This window comes from Talpa occidentalis, unplaced genomic scaffold (genome assembly GCF_014898055.3).
Source record: "Talpa occidentalis isolate TD23 unplaced genomic scaffold, MPIMG_talOcc4v2.1 talOcc4.4, whole genome shotgun sequence".
Lineage (NCBI taxonomy): Eukaryota > Metazoa > Chordata > Mammalia > Eulipotyphla > Talpidae > Talpa > Talpa occidentalis.
In genome coordinates this window covers 115752862-115776117 of record NW_023604295.1, presented here as the reverse complement: position 1 = coordinate 115776117, position 23256 = coordinate 115752862, and the positions used below count along the sequence as shown (strand labels likewise).

The 23256-nt window shown below is 35.4% G+C and overlaps 1 protein-coding gene across 2 annotated transcripts in view; it reads right to left on the bottom strand.

The window, feature by feature from the left end:
- LOC119257835 (A disintegrin and metallopeptidase domain 3-like) overlaps positions 1 to 23256 on the bottom strand; it is a 96985-nt gene that overhangs the window by 19699 nt on the left and 54030 nt on the right. For both annotated transcript variants that reach the window (XM_054700902.1, XM_037526108.2), the window contains exons 14-17: positions 18372 to 18567; positions 17491 to 17584; positions 14626 to 14815; positions 7739 to 7816 (exon numbers count right to left, since the gene is read on the bottom strand). In XM_054700902.1, coding sequence (XP_054556877.1) covers positions 7739 to 7816; positions 14626 to 14815; positions 17491 to 17584; positions 18372 to 18567 — 558 coding nt within the window. The remainder of the gene's footprint in view (positions 1 to 7738; positions 7817 to 14625; positions 14816 to 17490; positions 17585 to 18371; positions 18568 to 23256) is intronic.

Here is a 23256-nt window from a genome sequence, read left to right as displayed (position 1 = left end):
CTGCTCATGGATTGGAAGAATTAACATTATTAAAATGTCCATCCTACCAAAAGCAATATAAAGATGTGATGTTATTCCAATAAAAATCTCAATGACATTCTTCAAAGAAATAGAACAAATACTGATGAAATTCATATGGAACCACAAAAAACCATGAATAGCCAAAGCCCTACTGGTGAAAACAAAAGAGAAAGGAGGTATCACACTTCCAAACTTCAAGCTATACTACAAAGCCATAATAATTAAAACAGTTTGGTATTGGAACAAAAACAGACACACAGACACAATGGAACTGAATAGAGAGCCCAGAAATAAAATCACACTTATATGGACACCTGATTGGGCCTCCCTGGTGGCGCAGCAGTTGAGCGCTGGGTTGCAAGGCTGCCTGCAGCCTCTGCAGCCCCGGTTCAATCCCCAGACCCTGGGTGAGGGTCCCACATGGCACGCAGACTTCTCCTGCTGCCCGCTGCTCCCCTCACCAGTGTACTTCGGTCCTTCTGCCTTCTCTGCTCTCCCCTCTGGCTCTGGTGAATTCTCTCACCCTCCCATGCTTCTGACTGCTTGTATGAATAAATGGATGAATTTAAAAAATATATATATGGACTCCTGATTTTGACAAAGGAGCAAAGAATATGCAATGGAACATGGACAGTTTGTTCAATAAATGGTGCTGGGAAAACTGGACCACCACATGAAAAAAAATGAAACTAGACCACTACCTTTCACCATGCACAAAAATCAACTCAAAATGCATAAAAGAACTGGGAGAGGGATCAGAGGGAGGGAGGGAGGAGCACAGGGGACTGAGGTGATGGTGCACAGGTGCATTGGTGAAGGAAACTATGGGGACTACACCTGAGGGGGTGGGGGAAGTGAATATTGTTTAAAAATGAACAATGATGTAAAAAATAAAAAGACAGATAAAAAAAATAAATTCAAACCAGAAGGAAAAAAAAGAAAAAAAAAGAAAGGTTATGTTTTGATTGTCAGCATTTTAATACTGAACAAAGCTGGTGCCTTCCTAGAGATTGCATGTTGTTGTTTCTGCTGTTTTCTGATATTTATGGCAAAGCTTCCCAGAAATCTAAATTCAAGTAAAAATTTGGTAGTCTGTCATTTGGTTGATAGAAGGAAATTTTGTGAAACCTCAGCAGAGCTCCTGACATACTCCACAAAACTTCTCCCTTTCCTCTTGAGAAAGGCATTAGATGAATTTGTCCTATTTGGCTTACTTAGTAAAGTAAAACCAGAAGGGAAGCATTGCCACTTGGGAAAAGGGTAACACTTTGACATGTACAGAAATGTTCACATTGATTTTCTAAAACATGTATACAAACTCTCAATACCTGATATGTATGTAAATTGTTAATGGTGATTGTTGCCTTGCAATATTGTATAGTACAGAAATTGATTCTGGAGAAAATAGGGAGAAAAGGCCTTAACAGATTCCTATTGATGGAACTGGTGAGAGTAAAAATTTCCAACAAAGAACTGAATAGATTTGGAAATACACCTGATTTTTACTGTTTTCTTTGACATAATACTGGTAATTTTCTTTTTGCATTTTGTTCTGAATTCATCAAGTTTTCTTGTTTTGAGTGACCAGGATCTGCAGCAATGTTGTATTTTTTCCAGCAAAGCTAACTTGTGTTCACATTTTCTCTCCGCTTTATATCAACACAGCATGAAAATAGTTGTAGTATTTTTTTACTACTTATCCCAGAGTCTATTTTTGCATAACTTCCATAGGGATTTTGTCTGCTTAAACTAAAACAATTGCACATGAGTGTCATTGTGTGTCTTTGAATGGACTCTTCCAGGAAGTTGAAACAGAGCTGAACTAAGAAAAGAACCTGTTGCTTTGTCCGTAGGTTCCAGAGACCTCCAAGTGAGATAAGGAAGCTGCCTCCATGGGCTGGGCAGGACTGGACAACCACAAAAAGAAAAAGCCCTGGTACCCTTGAGAAGAGGAAGCCCAGGTGGAGTCTGATGAGACCAACTTTGTTCTTGAAGCCTACATGGACCGGATGTCAAGAGTTCACTCTGAATCCTATATGGAGTATTCCAACAAAGCCAGCTAAAATTGCTGTTTAGTTATTCTGCCCTGTGATTTTATGCAAAAATAGGCAATATGGTTTAAAAGGTAAAAATCAAAATCAACAAACAACTATGAACCAGAGACACTCTATGGGAGGAGGGTGGCGCAGAGAGGAGGGATTAGGGTCAAAATAAGGGGTCGCAATTGTATGGGGAATATAAAAATAAAATTTATAATTAAAAAAATTCAGTTGTGTTCCTATACACAAACAACAAACTATTATGGATATTATGGATCAATATCAAGTGGAACAACATCTGAATTATAGGATTTTCAGAAGGTGACGTGAAAGGAGAAGAAAACCTATTTGAAGAAATATTTCAGAAAACCTATCTGAAAAAAATCCTTTAACCTAGGAAGGTAAACAAGTATCCAATGTAGGAAGCAGAGAAAGTTCCAATCAAAATTAACCCAAAACATTCATCACCAAGACACTTTATTATTAAAATGCCAGAAGTTAGGTAAAATCTTCAAAATATCAGGAGAGAAACTTGTGATTACAAAAGAAACCTAATAAAAATAGCAGACTTCACAGAAGGAACTGTAAGTCAGAATTGTGAGACAATATTTTCAAAGAGTTAAAGAAAGTATCTTCCAGTCAAGAATCCTTTACACAACGAAGTTATCCTTCAGAATTGAAGGAGAGATAAAGAATTTTCCAGACAAGCAATAGTTAAGGGATTGCTTCAGCAAGAAACCAGCTTTCAAGAAGTGTTACAGGAATACCTGTAAAATAAAAAGAAATGGCACTGAGAAGTAACAAGAAAAGATGGGGAAATTTTCACCGATAAAAGTAAATATGTAGTAAAGATAGTGGATCAATCACATATAAAGAATTAAATGAAAGGAGCAGTGTAAATTAAAACTGTAATCAGTTTGGGGAAACAAAAAAATGAATTATAAATTACTTCAAGATATAGACTGCTAGAATACATTAAAATTAACTTGCTAGAAATTTGGTACAGAAAGCTAAATATATAGGATAGTTATGCATATACCACATGGCAACCTCAGAACAGCTGAAATTACAAATGAAATCTATATGCAACACTAAAGAAAATTATCAAATTACAAGGGACCAAGTGAACAGTGTGAATCTACAAAATATCCAGAAAATAATGAAGAAACTGATAATAACTACATATCTATCCATGAGCACCTCAAAAGTTAATGGACTAAATTCTCCAAAGTCTAAGATGATTGGGTGATTAAAACAAACCCCATCTATATGTCATCTCCAAAAGATCCAGTTCTTATACAAGACCAAAAGGCTAAAAGTGAACAAATGAAAGAAGATGAAGGAGATACTGCATGCAAACAGAAACTAGACAAAAATATCACAAAAAATAATTATAGATGATATATATGATATCTGTGTAGATATAAAAATAATCAACAAAGTACCAGCAAACTGAATTCAACAATACATTAAAGGTATCATATACCATGATCAAGTGAGATTTATCCCTAACTTGCCATGTGAAAAAAAAAATGATCAATATCTATTTATGATAAAATCTCTCAAAAAATGATGAGTTTCATCAAATACCTCAAAATAATCAATGCCAAATATGATAAATCCATAGCTAACATCACAATGTGGAAAACTGAAAAATTTTTCTTTGAAGTCAAGAACAAAACAGGGATGCTGACTCTCATCACTCTTATTTAACATACTATTGAAATGTCTAGCCAGAGTAATGAGACAAGAAAAATAAATAGCTTCATCCAAACTGGAAAGGAGTAAGTAAAATTTTCAAAGCTTGTAGATAAATGCATTATTAAAAATAATGAATACAACAGATATATAGATTACAAAATAAAAAAAGTCTTGTGTTTCAATGGAAAAATGGCAAACTATTGGAAAGAGCAATTAAGTAACAATGCCATTTACAATAACATTAAAAAAATTAAGTACCCAGCAGTACATTTAACCAAGGAGATAAACAACCTGCTCATTTAAAAGTATAATACACAGTGGGCCTCCCGAGTGGTGCAGCGGTTGAGCGCTGGGCTGCAAAGCAGCCCACAGCCTCTGCAGCGCTGGTTCAATCCCCGGTCACAAGCGAGCATCCCACATGGCGCACAGATCTCTCCTGCCGCACCCGCTGCTCCCCTCAGCAGTGTATTTCATCACTCTGCCTGTTCTGCTCCCTGCTCTCTCTCTGGTGAATTCTCTCACCCTCCTGTGCTTCTGACTATACCCAGTGCTTGCATAAAATAAATAAATATTTTTTAAAAATAAATAAAAGTATAATACACTGTTGAAAGAAATTGCAGAAGACATAAATAAATGAAAAGATATTCTCTGCTTATGGATTGGAAGATTTAACATTGTTAAATGACTGTTTCACTTAAAGCAACCTAAATATTCAGTGTAATCCCTTTTAAAACCCCAGTACTGTTTTTCACAATATTTACATGGAACCACAAGAATCCACAATAGCCAAAACAATATTTAGGAAAACAAAACAAAACAAAAATGGAGGTATTCTTCTCCCTAACTTCAAACTATTCTAAAAAGCTATACTAATTAAAACTGCTTGGACAAATATATCAAATAGAATTGAAAACCCAGAAAAAAAAAAATCACACAAATAGGGACCTAATATACAACAAAGTAGTTCTTGCAGGGAGAAAGAAAAGTTTCTCCAGTAAATGGTGTTGGACTACTGGACAACATGAAAAGGAATGAACCTATATTACTTTATATAATACACAAAAATTAATTCAAAAAGGATTCAAGAATTGAATGCATAGAATTAGACTTCCAATGGTGATTTTATATACATATACAGATGTTGCTTTTTAGTGATGTACAACTGAAACTAAGAAAATGTTATAATACAAAGTTATATCATAAATAATAAAAATCTGAGTACAAGAAACCATAAAATACATAGAAGAAACATAAACAGTAAGAGCCTCAGCAATATCTTAGTGGATTTAACTCCAAAGGCAAGAGAAACAAAAGAAAACATATACAAATGGGGCTACACAGAGTATTCATCACAGATCCCTATGCTCATCACATTATTTATATTAGCCAAGATATGAAAAGAACCTACTTGTCTATTGACAGTGAATGAAAAAAAGATGTGTATTTAGATACAGACACATAAAATGCTCAGCTATAAAAAAAAGTTAAAAGTTGAAATCTTGTTATTTGCAACAACATTAATGAGGCTAGAGGGCATTATGCTAAGAGAAATAAGCCAAGCAGAGAAAGACAAAAAGCATATGATTTCATGTATATGTACAAAGAAAAAGAGCAAATGAGCAGACAAAGGAAACAAACAAAAACCTCTTTGAAACAGAACAGATTTGTGATTACCAGAAGGGAAGGGATTGGAGGATTGTATAAAATGGGTAAAGGGAATCAATTGTATGGTGATGGATAAAAACTAGGCTTTTCATATAATTATGTAGTGTATACAGAAATCAAATTTTAATGTTATACATCAAAAGTTAGGTGATGTTACAAGTAATGTTATCATAACAAAAATTTATCATGAAAGTAATTATCTTGGGCTTCCCTGGTGGCACAGGGTTTAAAGATAGCACATTAAGCTATCACCAGCCACTACAGCATAAATTCGATTCCGGACCGGCCAGGGAGCTGCCCATATGGTGCAGCAGACCTCTCCTGTCTCACCCCTGCTCCCCTCAGTAGTGTATTTCAGTAGATCTGCTTGTTCTGCTCCCACTCTGTCTCTGGTGAATCCTCTCACCCAGCCCCCACACCTCTGGCTTACACCCCACTTCTTGTATGCATAGATAGATAAATCTTTAGGGAAAAAAAGAAAGTAATTATCAAAAAAAACTAAAGGGACATTGTAGGGTAAGGAAAAAGTATCAGGCTTTTCTGCCCTCCTGCCATTAGTACAGATGACGGAACCCTGCGGTCCAAAATGCATGCCTGATGGCGGGCACCTGGAATAGGGTGTGGGCATGCATAGATGGGATTCACCTGGGCTGAGACTGGGCTTTTAGGGGCAGCATCGTGGGGATGCCAGCAGAAGCAAAGAGAAGCAGCAGCAGAGAAGCAGAAGCAGAACCATGAGAGAAGCAGAGAGAATGCAAGAGAAGGCCAGAGAGCCCTGATAGAGTGAAGACTTGCTGGGGGCTGGGAGGCCTGCCAGCCTCCCGGCCCCCTAGCACCGCTGCCTGCTGTGTACCTTGTAAATCCCAATAAAAGCCTGCAAAACCCACTGAGGGCTCCAGGACTCTCTCTAGGACTCCTTCTTTACCCGGTCTGCTGGATCAGAAAATCTGCTCCGTGTCCATTCCTGCCCCTACAGACATATAAGTGATTTAAGAGAAAATTTTGGCAGACAGTTCACTTTTTCTGGATTGCTATATAAAATATGAAATCTCAATATGGCAGGAGGCACTAGCTACAAATTTAAAGTCAAAAGCTGCTTGGTAAAACTTATAAAATTTTGGGGGACCTCTCTGGTGGTGCAAGGGGTTAAGTCTCAGCACTATCAAGCTCTTGCCGGCCACTGCACCATGAGTTCGATTCCAGGCCAGGGAGCTAGTCCACATGGAGCAGCAGACCTCTGTGTCTTGCCCACTGCTCCCCTCAGCAGTGTATTTCAGTAGATCCGCCTCTGTCTCTAGTGAATCCTCTCACCCCCTGCACCTCTGGCCTACACCCCAGTTCTTGTATGCATAAATAAATAATTATAAATCTTTAAAAAATTTACAAAAATTTTTTAATAGTTTAGTTTAAATGGATTGAACAATAAAATGCAAATAATGATCATACATACTTAAGAATGGTAGCATTAATTACAAAGAAATGAAAAATACCAATGGATTTAAGGATGATAGAAGAAATTTAAAGGACTGAGAAACTGGTCTGACCAGAATATGAGAAGATACAATTATTCATACATGATAGCCAACTAAGAGCAAACACTGGTACAATAGCTTTTGAAGACATTATAACAATTATGAAAATTTAAATGGTGCACATATTTGACCCATCAGAATGCATTGCTCACAGTTTAAGAAATCAGATAAATATGCAATGGTTTGAATGTAAAACTATCTCCAATGTATTTCTCTATGCAATAACTAAGTAAATATTTAACATTATTCAAAGGTTATTGGTGAATGACTTTTCAAACATCGTACATAAGTGTTATATAGAGAAATATATTAAAGCCTTTAAAGGATGAAGTAGATATGAATGGATAAGAAACTCTGATCCCATAAAAATATTAGATTATAATTAATCTGTGCAATATAAACATGTTATGGTTGTGTTTAATTTTATATAAATACATTTACAATCAATTATAATCTATTTGTACATGTATGTGTTAATTTGTATGTGTAATCCTTAAACTCATTTCTAAAATTTCATAATCTTAATCTAATATTATACTAATAGATTATTTCATATTATATTTTTGTTCTAAGTTCAAAGCTCATTAGCTTGAGGACTAAAGCAATCTGAACGCATAATTTATGTATAGATGTATAAATAATAAAATACACTTTCCTTAACTGCAATTTTTAAAAAGAAATTTCCACATAAAATAATTCTGTATATTGTAATTATCCTGAAAAATGTTATCAACATGAACAAAATAACTACTTATAAATAAAAATGTAACTATTACATACCCCATGTCCACTGCAGTTTTTCCTTGAGTCACAATGTACATTGGCAGTGACAGATTTACATGCTCTTCTTAAACAATACTAAAACATTAAAATAACCAATATCAACCAAAATTTTAAATGTAGAGTTGAGTTAAGCAATTATAAAAAAATTAGATACATGAACTCAATCAATCTGATTTTATGACCTTTATTGTATTAAAATAACTTGGAGTCAAATGGTATGTTAATACTTTATCAAATATCAGATTTTAAAATTATATACCATTTTTCCATTGACATTGATATAAAACAAAAATAGTTAACTTGTATTAAATGCTTATAGTATGCAAGGATCTGTCTTTGTACTTATAAGTATTATGATTTATACTAATGTTGGCCTTTTGAAAGAAAGAATTTTATACTCATTTCATATTGGAGAGGAATTTAACTTGTACTTTTAAGATTATGCCATGTGTTATTGAGAGAGTCAATATTTAGTACAAGAATTATTTTTTCATAGTCTATGAACAATGCTAAATATCAGTTTTCTTGCCACGTTAGATTTTTTTCTAATTTTAATAAAATATCTCTTACCTTTTCACAAGATATCATTTTAACCTGATTTTGATGTAGACTCTGTTTATGTTCATCTAGCCAGAATTTACTTTGAATTTCTTTTGGAGCATCTATTAAGATGCAGCTTGGGGACCTCCCCGGTGGCGCAGCGGTTGAGCGCTGGGTTGCGAAGCTTCCCACGGCCTCTGCGGTGCCGGTTCAATCCCCGGCTGCTCCCCGGCCACCGGAGGAGGGTCCCACAAGGCACACAGACCTCTCCTGCTGCCCACTGCTCCCCTCAGCAGTGTACTTCGGTCCTTCTGCCTGCTCTGCTCCCCGCTCTGGCTCTGGTGAATTCTCTCACCCTCCTGCACTTCTGACTGTACCCAGTGCATGTATAAACAAAACAAACAAACAAACAAATAAATAAATAAAACATGCCTCTAAAAAAAAAAAAAGATGCAGCTTGGTTTTCTCAACTTGATCTGATAGAATTTCCAATATATGGTGAATAATGTTAAGAGTCACTATTTTCTATAACCACTGATAAATAAGTAATTAATAAATATCAGTTTGTTTGACAGTAAGTGTGCTGATGAAGCCAACAAGTTTTACAAAATGTTGAAACAGTCAGCATTACCTGTCCACAAAGCTATTTTCACTCTAGTGCTCCTTAAATATTGGCATTGAGGTAATAATAAACCAGTCACACTTCAATGGCTTGTATTTAGTGGGGAAATCCAGAAAATGTTAAGTCTCACGCTTCTGATTTAATTTTCTTCAAGTAAATAACTCAACATAAGGCTGGCTTTCCTGTGATAACAGCAAAGGCTGGAGACACTATAAAAGTATTTAGCCCTGCTTAACAATATGTTTTTGAATATAAACATAAAGGACTTCCTTCTTTGAACAAGGCACACAAGTAATGCCCCAGAAGCAGTCATGTGAACATTCCAAAATATATATATAAGGCCTCCCTGGTGGCGCAATGGGTTAAGAGGCAACCTATGACGCTATCCGCAGCCTCTGCAGCATGAGTTCGATCCCCTGGCCAGCAAGGGAGTAACCCACATGGCGCAGCAGACCTCTCCTGACTTGCCCGCTGCTCCTCTCAGCAGTGTACTTTGTCAATCTGCCTGTTCTGTTCTCCACTCTGTCTCTGGTGAATCTTCTCTCCCCCCACACCTCTGGCCTGTACCCCACCTCTTGTATGCATAAATAAAATAAATCTTTAAAAAAACCAAAAAAATCAAAATATAAATATATATGTATATATTGAAATATATATGTGTATATATATATATCACTACATAACTAAAAATATACTGACTGAGGAGAAATGTCTGAATAATGTAAGCATATGTTCTTATAGTTCTGTATATTAGAATGGGTAAGGAAAAGGCAAATAATTTTATGTATTCATTCATTCATTCATTCACAGCTTATCAACTTTCGGACAGTTTTATGCTACAAACATTCCATTCAAAGCTTGAAGTGAATAGTATGAGATGATCTTATCTTCCATAGACTACCTATGAAGACTAGGATTGATCTTATCCCCCATAGACTACCTATGTAGACTAGACTTGTTCTGCATCTTACAAATAAAAAAATTCAAAGAAACTTTCTATTACCAATAATATTAAGCAAACTTTTTTTTTAATTTTATACAGGAATCAGGGTACAGGCCAGATGCACAGGAGGGTGAGAGGATTCACCAGAGACAGCAGGGAACAGAACAGGCAGACTGACAAAATACACTGCTGAGGGGAGCAGCGGGCATGACAGGAGAAGTCTGCCACACCATGTGGGACCCTTGCCGAGCGGGATCGAACTGGCGCTGCAGAGGCTGCAGACAGCTTCACAGTGCGGCGCTTAACCACCTGTGCCACCAGGGGAGGCCCAATATTAAGCAAACTTTTAATGCTGGGATAATGCCTATCTCCATGTAGCATGTTTTTCACTTAGTATATTACTGTGTTAAAAGTGTGTTTCATTAATGATTTGCATTATAATTAATAAGGGAGACATAATTTTATTCATGTTCATAAATCAAAAACTCCTGTTATATAGATAATAAGCAGGTATACAGTTAGTTAGGCAGATACATATAAGTAGATAGAAAGACAGATAGATTGATAATAGTTTTTCAAATGGACCCACATTATGAAAGTGAGGTAAAGAAGTCTTTACTTTTCAACATCTATGATATCAACTGAACAAGATAGTACTGCAATGGAAATACAGTATATCTTTGATGAATTTTTGTTAAAAACCACAGAACAATTCCAATTCAAATTGATAGACTTGACATTGTGGAAGACTTCCAAAAGGAAGGCAATACTGACAAAAGGTATCTAACATGGACTGGGGAGTCAATTTAAGAGATGCATTTTTCATATCTACTCCATGTAGAAGAAAATTGACCTTTTTTAAAGTATAAATGGGATTTTAATGTAGCCATTTAGAAGAGAATATAATTAGATGCCTATTTCAATATTTATTGGAAAAAAATTCCACGTGAGTTAAAAATAAAAATGTGAAAAAATTGTTCAAAATAAAATTTATGATAAATTTGTACACTAAGGATCAGGGAAACACTTTCAACTAAAATATTAAACTAGGATTATGTCAAAAACATGGAGGAAGAGAGAAGCTGGAATCAATCTCTCTCCTAAAACAACTAAAAAAAGGACTGATAAGGAAATTTTAGCAAAACTCAGATGCTTCAAATCTGCTATGCAGCACCAACAATTCTCCACGATGCCCAAGAGCCAAAAAGTGGCACAAAAAAGACTCCATTCAGAGTGGGCACCTGGCTGAACAGGAAAGCCCAGCCCACCAAGTCAGCCAACATCTTATTAATATAACCCAGACTGGGTCCCAGCCTGGAACACCCCAGTATCCCACCCTGCTACATCTGAGAACCCCCAGATACTCATAGATGCAAAACCCAGAACTCAGCACCAGCCACCAGCCCCACAGGAGTGGCAGAAACTTTATTTTGCCTTTTCCAAGAGATGCAACTCATGAGTAGTAATCCCTGCTGGGAGGCGCATCCCACTCAGCCCTCTGCTGTCACCTAGTGGCAAAACACCAGCCATCATCATCTGTTGAGCACTGAATTGCAATCTTGAAAGACCAAGCACCAGCCACACCATTCAAACAAACCCACATCTCCAAGCAGCCCAGGCCACAACTGGAACCTTGCAGTAGCCAATGCCCTGCATCAGAGACTCTCGGCTATCCCCAGCAACACCCAGAAGTGCATTCCACCCAGTCTGCTGCACCCACCAGTGGAAGGGGCCACAGCTGGAGCCTTGCAGTGCCAGGCCCTATATCAGGGCCCTTTGGATACCCCAAGCAGTCTGGTCGAGGAAAGCAACACCTCACCCCACCTCTGCCCAACTGCCACATCATCCCAGAAAGTGCACAGCTCCACACACGCCAAGGTAAAGAGTGCTGGGACATCCGCCTGCCAGCAGCAGCAGTCTGATCAATGGGTGCAGTAAGAACCCTTGCCCCTGAACCTGCCCAGCTGCCACAGTAGCCCGGGCAGTGTGAGGATCCACCCACTGGCCATCAGAAGAGGTCCAATGGTGGTGGGACCCGAGGGGAAAGCAAGAGGAGCATCCACCCCCGCCTCCACCCACCACCCATAGTGGTCCAAACTCCAGGCAAATCTATACACAGCCCAGTAAAAGCACACAAAAGTCATACCAGCAGGCACCAGTGGCCACATATCCTGTACCAAGAACAAACACAAAAGCAAACATTGGGGAGGAAAAAATATATTAATGCAAGTGGTCAAACAAGTCCTCCTGGGAATTTGTTATACACCACAGAAAGAAAGTCAGATTCCAGAACCCAACAACACTGACATGTAAAAATTTCTCTTCTTGACAGATAAAGAATTCAGAATCATCTTAATTAAAAAACCTAAAAGAAGCACAAAAGGGACAGAATGCTGTGAGAAACAAAACCAACAAACAGAAGACTGAGACTGAATCCTTAAGAAAGTAAAGGAACTAGAGTAGGTTAAAAGATCAACTCTGGAGGAGCTAAACTTTTTTTTGGAAAAGCCACAAAAATAGAATAGATGAAATAGAAGAATGAATCAGTACTCCTGAAGATACAGATATAAAAAGAACCAAGAAGGAAAAAGAAAGAGATGCAAAGGAAAAAAGAATGAAGAAACACTCAGAATTATCTGACAACATGAGGAAAGAAAATAAAAGAGTTATAGGAATCCCAGAAGGAGAAAGAGGAGGGAACTGAGAAGCTATTCAAGAAAATAATTGAGGAGAACTTCTAAAACTTGAAGAAGGAAATGAAAATAGACATACAGGAAGCTAGAAGAACATGAAACAAGACCAGCGTCCAAGAGTCCAAGACAAAGAAAAAAGTAATGAAGCTGACAAGGACGAAGAAACAGATAACCTATACAGGAAAACCAGTCAGGCTGATAATAGACTTCTCTGCAGAAATACTACATGTAAGAAGAGAATGGAGCAACAAATTCAATAAACTCTAAGACAAAAAAAAAAATATATATATATACCAGCCAAGAATAATTTATCTTGCAAAGCTCTCCTTCTAACCTCCACTCCAAGAAATATTATAAGCCTTAAAATCTAAACCACCAGAGGAATGAACAGGAAGAATGGAACAAGACAGTGAATAAAACACAAAATGATCACCAAAATTGCAGTAACAGAGTTCCATGAAACAATAATCACCCTAAATGTTAATGGACAAAACTCTTCGACAAAAAGACACAGAGTAACATACTGGATTACAAAACAGAATCCAACCTTCTGCTGCCTCTAAGAAACACACTTAAGCTCTAAAGATAACAATAGATTGAAAGTAAAGGGTTGGAAAACAATTCTACAAACAAACGACCCCCAAAAGAAGGCAGGCCTAGCCATACTTATAGCAGATAAATCAAAATCAACAAGCAACTATAAACCAGAAACATACTGGGGTGGGGGGAGGAGGAGGGATTAGGGTCAAAATAATGGGATGGGAATTGTTTGGGGACTAAAATCAAGATGAAAATGCATACATTGTACAAAAATGAAAAATGATATAAAAAACATATGAAATAAAAAAAGAAAAAAAAACAGAATTCAAACTTCAGCACCTGTATCCTTTTTGACCTTTGTGATTAGTTCTTTATTTTTTATATGAGACTATCTTTTTCTGTTCTGAGCTAAGTTTACTATCCCCTTCCGTTTCCTCTTATTTTCATGTCTTAAAATAATGTATCTCAATGTAAATTATTTTAATTAAAGAGTAAGTTGTGTAGTTTTTTCATTAGTCAACCAATTTTTCAATGGTGTCCCTGGAAATGCTCAATACCAAGCAAGGTTATTTTGGATTCATGGAGACTGGAGAAAAGCCCAGAGTTGTAGGACATTTGACATGCCTTTATTCATGAAACAGGAAGCAAGGCACACAAGCAGTGATATCCCCTTCACTCCCTTTCCACCCAGCCCTGACAGCCTTTACATGATTTATACACAAAACCAGCCTAAAGCCAGGTGTGTGTTTACAGTTTCATATGGGGTGCAGTTAACTGTGCATGCCAAGTGAATGTCATGGTTACAGAATGCTTGCTGATTATAGGTACCAAGTGAAGGTTGCAGTGAAGGAGCCTGAGTAATTCCATACCCCTCCCTGACCCCACAATGGTCCTAGTTAAAAATCCTTCATTCCTTTTTTAAGGAAATCTAAATTCTGTTTTATTATTGTGTCCTCTGTCTTTGGGGGAGGGTGGGAGATCACATTTTTTATAATATAGTATATAACTGAAGGGAGAATTAAGGTTGAGATTAATGAGATAGCTTATATTTTTCTTTTCATTATAATGAAGATATTTCTTGTCACTACTAAAGACTAGATACATTTTTGTCACTTTTTTCTTATTATTCATGTCATTTTCACTTATTTTTTAGTGTATTATTTAACCCATTTGATTCTTATTATTATAAGAATTATTATTATTAATATTAATAATAATAATAATTATTATTATTATTATTACAGCCCTGATCCTGGCCCAATGATCTTGAAGATTTAGATACCCATGTGAGATAACAAATTTAGTTACCTATAAAATAATTCATAACAAAAAGTGAAGCAATCTGTTCCCTTTATCAACAGAAATTCTGACTTCCGACTCTTATGATCATGACGTAGTAACCAAAATTTACATTAATTATAAATAAAAAATTTTAATTGCTCTTTTTTCCTCTTTGTTTTTCTCATACATACATGTGTACAGACATGCAAATAGCTTACACACCATAAACATATCCTATACACAGATTCAAGGAATTTTTACTTACCCGATTATACCCACACATAGTGCCATCTGCTGGAAAGGTTTTATCTCTCTTGCCAGCTGCGATTTTCTCTCTTGTTCTTGCAGACATACATATCTGACCACCAAGGTAAGTATACTGAACATCATAAAGTTCTGATTGTGTTATCTGAGCATGTGTCCAGTGACAAGTTAATTTTCCACATAAAATTGACCTAGGGATGTAAGGCAGAAATAAATGACTGTATGTCACTTAGGAACATTCTACATTAGGCAAGTAACAGTTTAAAATATGAGTAGGTATTTTTTTTTAATACTTGTTACTTTTTATTTTTAAATAAAAGAATTCTTAATAGCTATCCTAATGGGTATGAAGTGATATCTCATTGTGGTTCTGATTTACATTTCATTAGTTACTTCTGATGTTGTGCTTCTTTTCATATACTTTTTGGTCATTTGTATATTTTCTTTGGAGAAATGTCTATTCAAGTCCTTTGCATAGACAAAATTCCTTTGCCAGCTTTCTTCTTTTAATGATTTTTATTTTAAAGAAATGGTATCATTTGTCTTATAGACTTTTCCATGTTTTTTTTTCCCATCTAGACTTTGCTGATCATGTTTGTTTTTTTTTTTATAATAAATTTTATTTTTATATTCCCCATACAATTGCAACCCCCCCATTCTGATCCCAATCCCTCCTCTCCCGCCTCCCACCCCCCAAAAAGTGTCTCTGGTTCATAGTTTTTTGTTGATTTTGATTTTCACTTTCTTATAGTTATTCATTTTCCTGGTCCCTTATTTAAGTTTTCTAGATTCCTGCTATGAGTGAGACCATCCGGTATTTTTCTTTTTCTTTTTGGCTTATTTCACTGAGCATGATCCCTTCCAGTGCCATCCATGTTGCTGCAAATTGCATGTGTTTATCTTTTTTGAATGCTGAGTAATATTCCATGGTATATATGTACCACATCTTCTTGATCCAGTCATCTATTTTTGGGCATTTGGGCTGTTTCCAAAGCTTAGCTATTGTAAACAGTGCTGCTATAAACATAGGGGTGCAGGTGCTCTTTGGAATTGATGTTTCTGTGTCCTTTGGGTAGATACCTAGGAGTGGAATTGCTGGATCATATGGAAGCTCTATGTTTAGTAGGTCCAGAAATCTCCACACAGCTCTCCATAGTGGTTGGACCAGTTTGCACTCCCACCAACAGTGCAGGAGAGATCCTTTTTCTCCACAACCTCACCAACATTTGTTGTTGCTAGTTTTTTTAATATGTGCCATTCTCACTGGTGTAAGATGGTATCTCATGGTAGTTTTGATTTGCATTTCCCTGATGACAAGTGATGTTGAACATTTTCTCATATGCCTGTTGGCCATTTGCATTTCCTCTTCAGAGAAGTTTCTTTTTAGCTCTTCTGCCCATTTTTTGACTGGGTTATTTTCTTTGTTATTGTTGAGTCTCTTCAGCTCTTTGCAGATTTTTGTGATCAGTCCTTTATCATTAGTGTTGGGTGCAAAAATGTTCTCCCAGTCAGTGGGGTTTCTCTTTGTTTTTGTTATTGTCTCTTTTGCTGTGCAGAAGCTCTTTAATTTGATGTAGTCCCAGCTGTTTATCTTTGCCTTCACTATCACTGCTTTGGGTGATGTATCTGTAAAGATGTCTTTGATGTGCAAATCACGTAGTGTTTCGCCTATATTTCCTTCTATATATTTTATGGTTTCAGGTCTTATGTCTAGTTCTTTAATCCATTTTGAGTTGATTTTTGTGTATGGTGTGAGGTAGTGGTCAAGCTTCATTCTTTTGCATATAGCAACCCAGTTTTTCCAGCACCATTTATTGAACAAACTTTCTTTGCTCCAATGCATAGTCTTTGCTCCTTTGTCAAAGATTAGTTGACCATAAATCTGTGGGTTTATTTATGGATTTTCTATTCGATTCCATTGGTCTGTATGTCTGTTCTTGTTCCAATACCATGCAGTTTTGATGATTGTGGCTTTGTAGTAGAGTTTGAAGTCTGGGAGTGTGATGCCTCCATTCCCTTCTTTCTTTTTCAGGAGAGCTTTGGCAATTCGGGGTTTTTTGTGATTCCATATGAATTTCATCAATAATTGTTCTATTTCTTTGAAGAATGACATTGAAATTTTGATTGGAATAGCATTGAATCTGTATATTGCTTTTCGTAGGATGGCCATTTTAATAATGTTTATTCTTCCAATCCATGAGCAGGGGATGTCTTTCCATTTCTTTGTGTCTTCTTCTATTTCTTTTAACAGTGTTTTATAGTTTTCTTTGTATAGGTCCTTTACCTCTTTTGTTAGGTTTATTCTCAAGTATTTGATTATTTTTGTTTCAATAATAAAAGGGATGGTTTTTTTGATTTCTTCTTCTTCAGATTTATTGTGTATAGGAAGGCTACTGACTTTTGTGTGTTGATTTTGTATCCTGCCACTTTACTGAACTGATTGATGAGTTGAATTAGTTTTTCTGTGGAGTTTTTGGGGTTCTCTATGTATATTATCATATCATCTGCAAATAGTGATAGTTTGACTTCTTCTTTTCCTATTTGGATTCCTTGGATGTCTTTCTCTTGTCTTATTGCTCTGGCTAGGACTTCCAGTATTATATTGAAAAGCAGTGGTGAGAGTGGGCATCCCTGTCTTGTTCCAGATCTTAATGGAATTGCTTTCAGCTTTTCACCATTGAGAATGAGTAGGTATTTTTAAAGTTTCACTCAGATCATAACCACGAAGCTATTTCAGAAAATAGATAGTCCTATCACATTTGTATTAAATGACCTTGCAGTACACACACACACACACACACACACACACACACACACACACACAGAAACATGTGTTTGGAAAATGTATAATTTTATAAACACATACGTAAAATCACATGCTTTCTCTGGAATACAATATCCAAAGCCATCACTTAGAAAATTCACCTCTTGTGTGCATAGAGCAGAAGACTCCTTGGCAACTGAAAACATAAAATTCCAATTACTCACTGAATTAAAATTATTAAACTCTAAAAGAGTGTTTAAATAAGAAAAAGGTATCTAGGGCCTCCCCACTGGAACAGCGGTTGAGCGCTGGGTTGCGAAGCTGCCCGCAGCCTCTGCAGCGCGGGTTCGATCCCCGGCCACTGGCAAAGGTCCCACATATTGCTCAGACCTCTCCTACCGTGCCCACTGCTCCCCTCAGCAGTGTATTTCATCAGTCTGCCTGTTCTGCTCCCCACTCTGGCTCTGGTAAATTCTCTCACCCTCCCACGCTTCTGACTGTACCCAGTGCTTAAATAAATAAATAAATAAATAAATCCTTAAAAAAAAAAAAGTAAAGAAAATTTTAAAAACAAAAAAAAAGAAAAGGATATCTAAACAACAGGAATGCCCACTCAATGATATCTACTATAAATTCTTGGTATCATCAAGTTACCTTATAATAAGAAAAACTACACACTTGAGGATACAAAAATTGACATCATCAAGGAGAAATGATTAAGAAATCAAACAGCCATTTACTTTTTTATTTATAATTCTAATATTGGGCTTTCTTTCCACCAATCACATAAACTTACTACATCTTAATATTATTTTCCTGTAGTTATAAGATCTATTTTACCTCTTGATAAAGTTCAAAGTGTTTTGATTTAAAATTTCATTTTCAAATTTGATTTTTAAAAAATGACACTTTTTATTATGGCTATAGATTACTGACATTAGAAAAATATGGTTTAAATAACAACCCCAGAAAACATAAATTACATTTTCCAAATAACTCTACACATTGTGTATCTCGGTCTCTGCATACTCCACCATAGCAATAGGCACTTTCATTTCCACATGGTTCTAAATCTAAAGATTTCATATCAGCTACACAAAACTCAGATTGTCCATTGCAATATTCTGTGAAATCACATGGATTTGTGCTTTTCCTACATACACGTCCTTTTGGGGCTACCTGTGAGACAAAAAAAAAAATTAAAGTAGTAATATAGAAGTGTAAAAAATCTAAAAAACATTCCATTTGTAATTATTTCACTTATTATTACATTTTTATTATTTAAAGGTAAATTATGAATTTATATAAAAATTCTAGTGAAATAGATTGGAAAGAACTCAAAGGTCCATCAATGAATGCATAGATAGATGAACATACAAACAAAGATGGGCATACAATCAAATATTTTCAGCCATAAAAAGGAATGGAGTACTAATATGTGTTACAAGGTAAATAAATTTTGAAAACACTACATTAAATGAAGAAAATCAGACACAAATGTCCACATATTGAATGGTTCTATATATTGAAAAATACAGAATAGGCAAATTCGTAGTGATATAATGCGGATTGGTGGTTATCAGAAACTGAAAGGAAGGGAGAAAGGAGAGCAACTACTTAACTGATAGGAGGGCTTCCTGCTTAGTGATGAACATGCTTTGCAACTAGGTAGAGGTGGTAGTTTACAAAGTGCATTGTGAGGGCCTCCCTGGTGGCACAGGGTTTGTTAAAGTCTCAGTGCTATGAAGCTCTCACAAGCCACTGCAGCCTGAGTTCGATCCCCAGAAAGGGAGTGGACCCACATGGTGCAGGAGACCTCTTCTGTCTCACCCGCTGATCCCCTCAGCAGTGTATTCAGTAGATTTGCCTGTTCTGCTCCCCACTCTGTCTATGGTGAATTTTCTCACTTGTCCCCTAGAACCTCTGGCCTACACCCCAGTTCTTGTATGAATAAATAAATAAAACTAAAAGTAAAACAAAGTCCAATGTGAATATACATGTACCTTGTATATTCAAGGTATCATTGACTTGTTGACTATAAAATGAGTAACTTTATGTTGCATAAATTTCATCTCATTTTTTAAAAAAAATCTCTAGTGAAAATTCTAATGGTCAAAATTTTATGATTATCCTGAGTGTTACTTCAAAATAAATAGGAAATAATGGATATAAAGCTATGCATGTTTATTTTTCACATTCAGGATTTTTGGGAATCAATTGTACTCCAGAATGTTACACTAAATTATATGTCAGTTTTTACCATCTTCTAAAATATTGCTTAATAGAAATCTTTTTTCATTCTTTCATTTCAAGTAACTTTTCTCTCAGAACCTGCTCCACCTCTACCAAGGAGTTAAAAAACACAGGAATATCCTTATGACTCAAGTTGATCATCAGATTACTTCTACTTGACAGTGATTGGAAAATGGTGGTAAATTTAATTTAGTAAGATCAGTCAGGAGTTCCTCCAATATTAAGGATTGACTTGTATATTAGCAGAGGGAAAATCCCTCTATTCTCCTATAATATTGAAATCTATTGGACTAGAAAAGCCAGAGATATAAGAAGATTATATATATATATATTATATATATATATATTATATATATATTATATATATATATCTCATACATGAAGAAAGCTAGTTTGAGGAATGTCAACAAAAATTCTGGGATATCCAATAAATGCATACAATAAGAATCCTGTTCTTGTTTGAAATAAATATTCACAGGGCCATGAAGTTAGACTCATATTTTATCTAGGCTTTATAAGTGTTTATTTGTATTTCCTTGCTAGGTCAATAATCATCAATAAACAACAATAGTACCCAGTGCCAATTAAAATTTAACAATTATAAACAAAAAGGAGACAGAAAGAGAGAAAATATCCTACAATGATTTCAAAACAATATTTAAAATGCTAAATGAGATACTGGAAGGTCAGGCAAAGGTAGACAAGCAGATGAATGATCCAAGAAAAAAGATAGTTCTTCACTAAAGGGACTGACTATACAAAAGGATCACAAGAAGAGATTCTAAATTAAATGCAGATAAACTTAAGACAGTACCTTAAATTAAATCAAAACAACAGAAGAAAGAATTACAGCTGTAGATGACACAAACAAATTACACACTTAGAAGAGAGGGCATGAAGACAAAGGAAAAATGAGAAAACTCCACAAGAAATTCAGTCTCAATAAGAAGAGGAAAACTAACAATGCTCAGACTCCCAGAAGGGGAAGAAAAAGAAATAGGAGTAGAAATTCTGTTCAAAAATAATAATAAATGAGAACTTCCCAAACCTACACAATGAATGAATATGGAATTCCAGCAAACAGAGAGAACATCTAAATTCTTTAGATGCAAAAATACCCAGATACATCATTGTCAAACTCTCAAAAATCACAAAGAAAAATTTTGCAGGAAGCAAGGAAAAAAATAAACAATATCTTACAAGAGATCCCTAATCAGGATTTCCCCAGATTTCAGTCCAGACAATTTCCAGGCAAGAAGAGAGTGGGAGGAAATAGTCACAATCCTAAAAGACAAGAACTCTCAGCCAAGAATTCTCTATCCTGCAAAATTATCAATTAAGTTTCAAGTGGTAATAAAGGTTTTCTCAGACAATGCATTTTCCCATCAAAAGATTTGTTCTTCAAGTAATACTAACAAGAGTTCTACAAGAAAATAAAATCTGTGGTGGGAATTTTACTGGGAATACACAATGATGTAAAAGATATAAATAAAAATAAATTATAAAAAATACAAATTGCAGGCATTCAAAAAAAAAAAAAAAAGAAACCTGAAGCACAATATAACATCTTAGCAATATAACATCAGTACCAAGATCAAGAATACTATGAGTTAACACCACCAAATACCAAAGAGGAGGAAGAAATGTGTAGAAATAACATAGTTAAATGCTGGAGGGCAGACACCAGCTCATAAAGGGCCTAAAATACAGGAATTCAAGTAAAACCCTCATGGTAACCACTAGCCCAAAATCCATAATAGACACCTGCAGACAAAGAAGCAAGGAAATTCACAGAACTACTAAGGAAAGTCATACAAAAAGAGTGGAGAGAAAAAAAGGGGAAAAGAAACAGCAGGAAGAAAAATCAAAAACCAAAATGACTGAAAATAAACAGTCCATATCTATAATCAACCTAAATGAGAATGGTCTAAATTCACCAATAAAAATATATAGGTTAACAATGTGGGTGGACAAAAATACCAGCCATCAGTACTTTGTTTACAAGAAATCCATTCAAAATCAAAAAAAAAAAAAAGGACTAAAGATAATAGGCTAGAATAAGATTATACATGTTCATAACTCAGAGAGTAAGTCAGGAACATCTATTCTCATATCCAATAAGCTAGACTTTCAACTAAAAAAGATAATTGGGGCAAAGATGGATACTATAATTAAAATACTCTTTTATTCAGGACATTAAAAATGACACATTTGCAATTCATCTTGAATAATGAGAGTGTAGCAATGAAGCATGTGAAAATAAGAAAAAAATTAATAATTACATCTAGGAATGTGTGAGTACTTGTTAGAAACATGTCAGTCACTCAGTTCTTAGCAAAAAGTTTTATAAACTTTTTGTATAAACTAGTATTCTATAAATTAGTTGTATAAACTAGTATTTTTTCCCATCTTTGCCCTTGAACTTGAATGTATTAAATTGAAAATTTATGAGAAATAGTTGGGTCAAATTGCTAAATTTCAAATTAGTGTTTGTGTAAACTAACCTAATTAAAAGTAGACATGGAAGACTTTTATGCTTTTGACCAATAATAAAAGATAGCAGAGTGTAAAATATCTGTGAGCCTTTAAATGACAGTCAAGACCAAATTCTATGCTATAATATAATAAAATTAATGTGAAACAACATAGTATAATTACCTGTTACACTGAAGAACACCCTAGCAACTTTCACTGTGGATTTTTACTTGAAAAATTTAACAATTATCTTTGATAATTGGGAAGTAAGAGCAAAGAACTGTTTCGAAAAGCTTTATTTTTAAATGCCATTGGTTTAGAGATAAAGCGCAAAATTATCTTTGGTGATGAAAAGTGAAAAGGTTTGCTGCTAAGTAGAAACTCTAGGCTGAACTGTACATTCATGCACCTTAAAGTCAATTAACCATTGGCTTTAAGTGCTAGCCCACAGAGTGAAAAAGAAAACACAAGAACAGCGCAGAATAATGTTAGGAGAGATTACTTTGACAGAGAGAAAACAAATCTGGCAAAGAAAATCTATAATTAATCAGTTTTTATGCTTGCCATAAACTCCTGAAAGTCACACACACACAAAGCAGGATGCAATCTAAAAGACAACTACACAGGTTTCTTTTAAATTGGGTAATGAAAATTGCCAAGTTGCAAGAATTCAATCACTTCCAGCACCAGGAAACTTTGCCAAAACTAAGGTACATTGTATGATAGGCTTCCCATTGCCGACTATTCTACATGGATTCCTTTTCTGCTACGTTGTGATGAAATTTTAAAATCATTATTGTCTGTTTATTCAAACATTGTATGACAAATGTGTTTGGGTTCCTCATTTGTAATTTAGACATAAGTTGGTTAATTATGTAGAAATACACTGAGGCATGACCAAAATGTATTTATAGTGCTTAAATAACCTGGAATTGGTACTGAATACACTAACTGGATGAGTCTTGAGTGAAAGCGAAACAATACAGGAGGAGTTTGAAAAAAGACATAAGGATGTTCTCTGAATTCTAAAATCAACTGTGCATGAAGAGGGGACATAAAGTAAAATAACTGATGTATAAAATTGTTTAAATATAAAAAATGAATACACAGTTAACAAAAAGACACATGAAAGAAAATAAT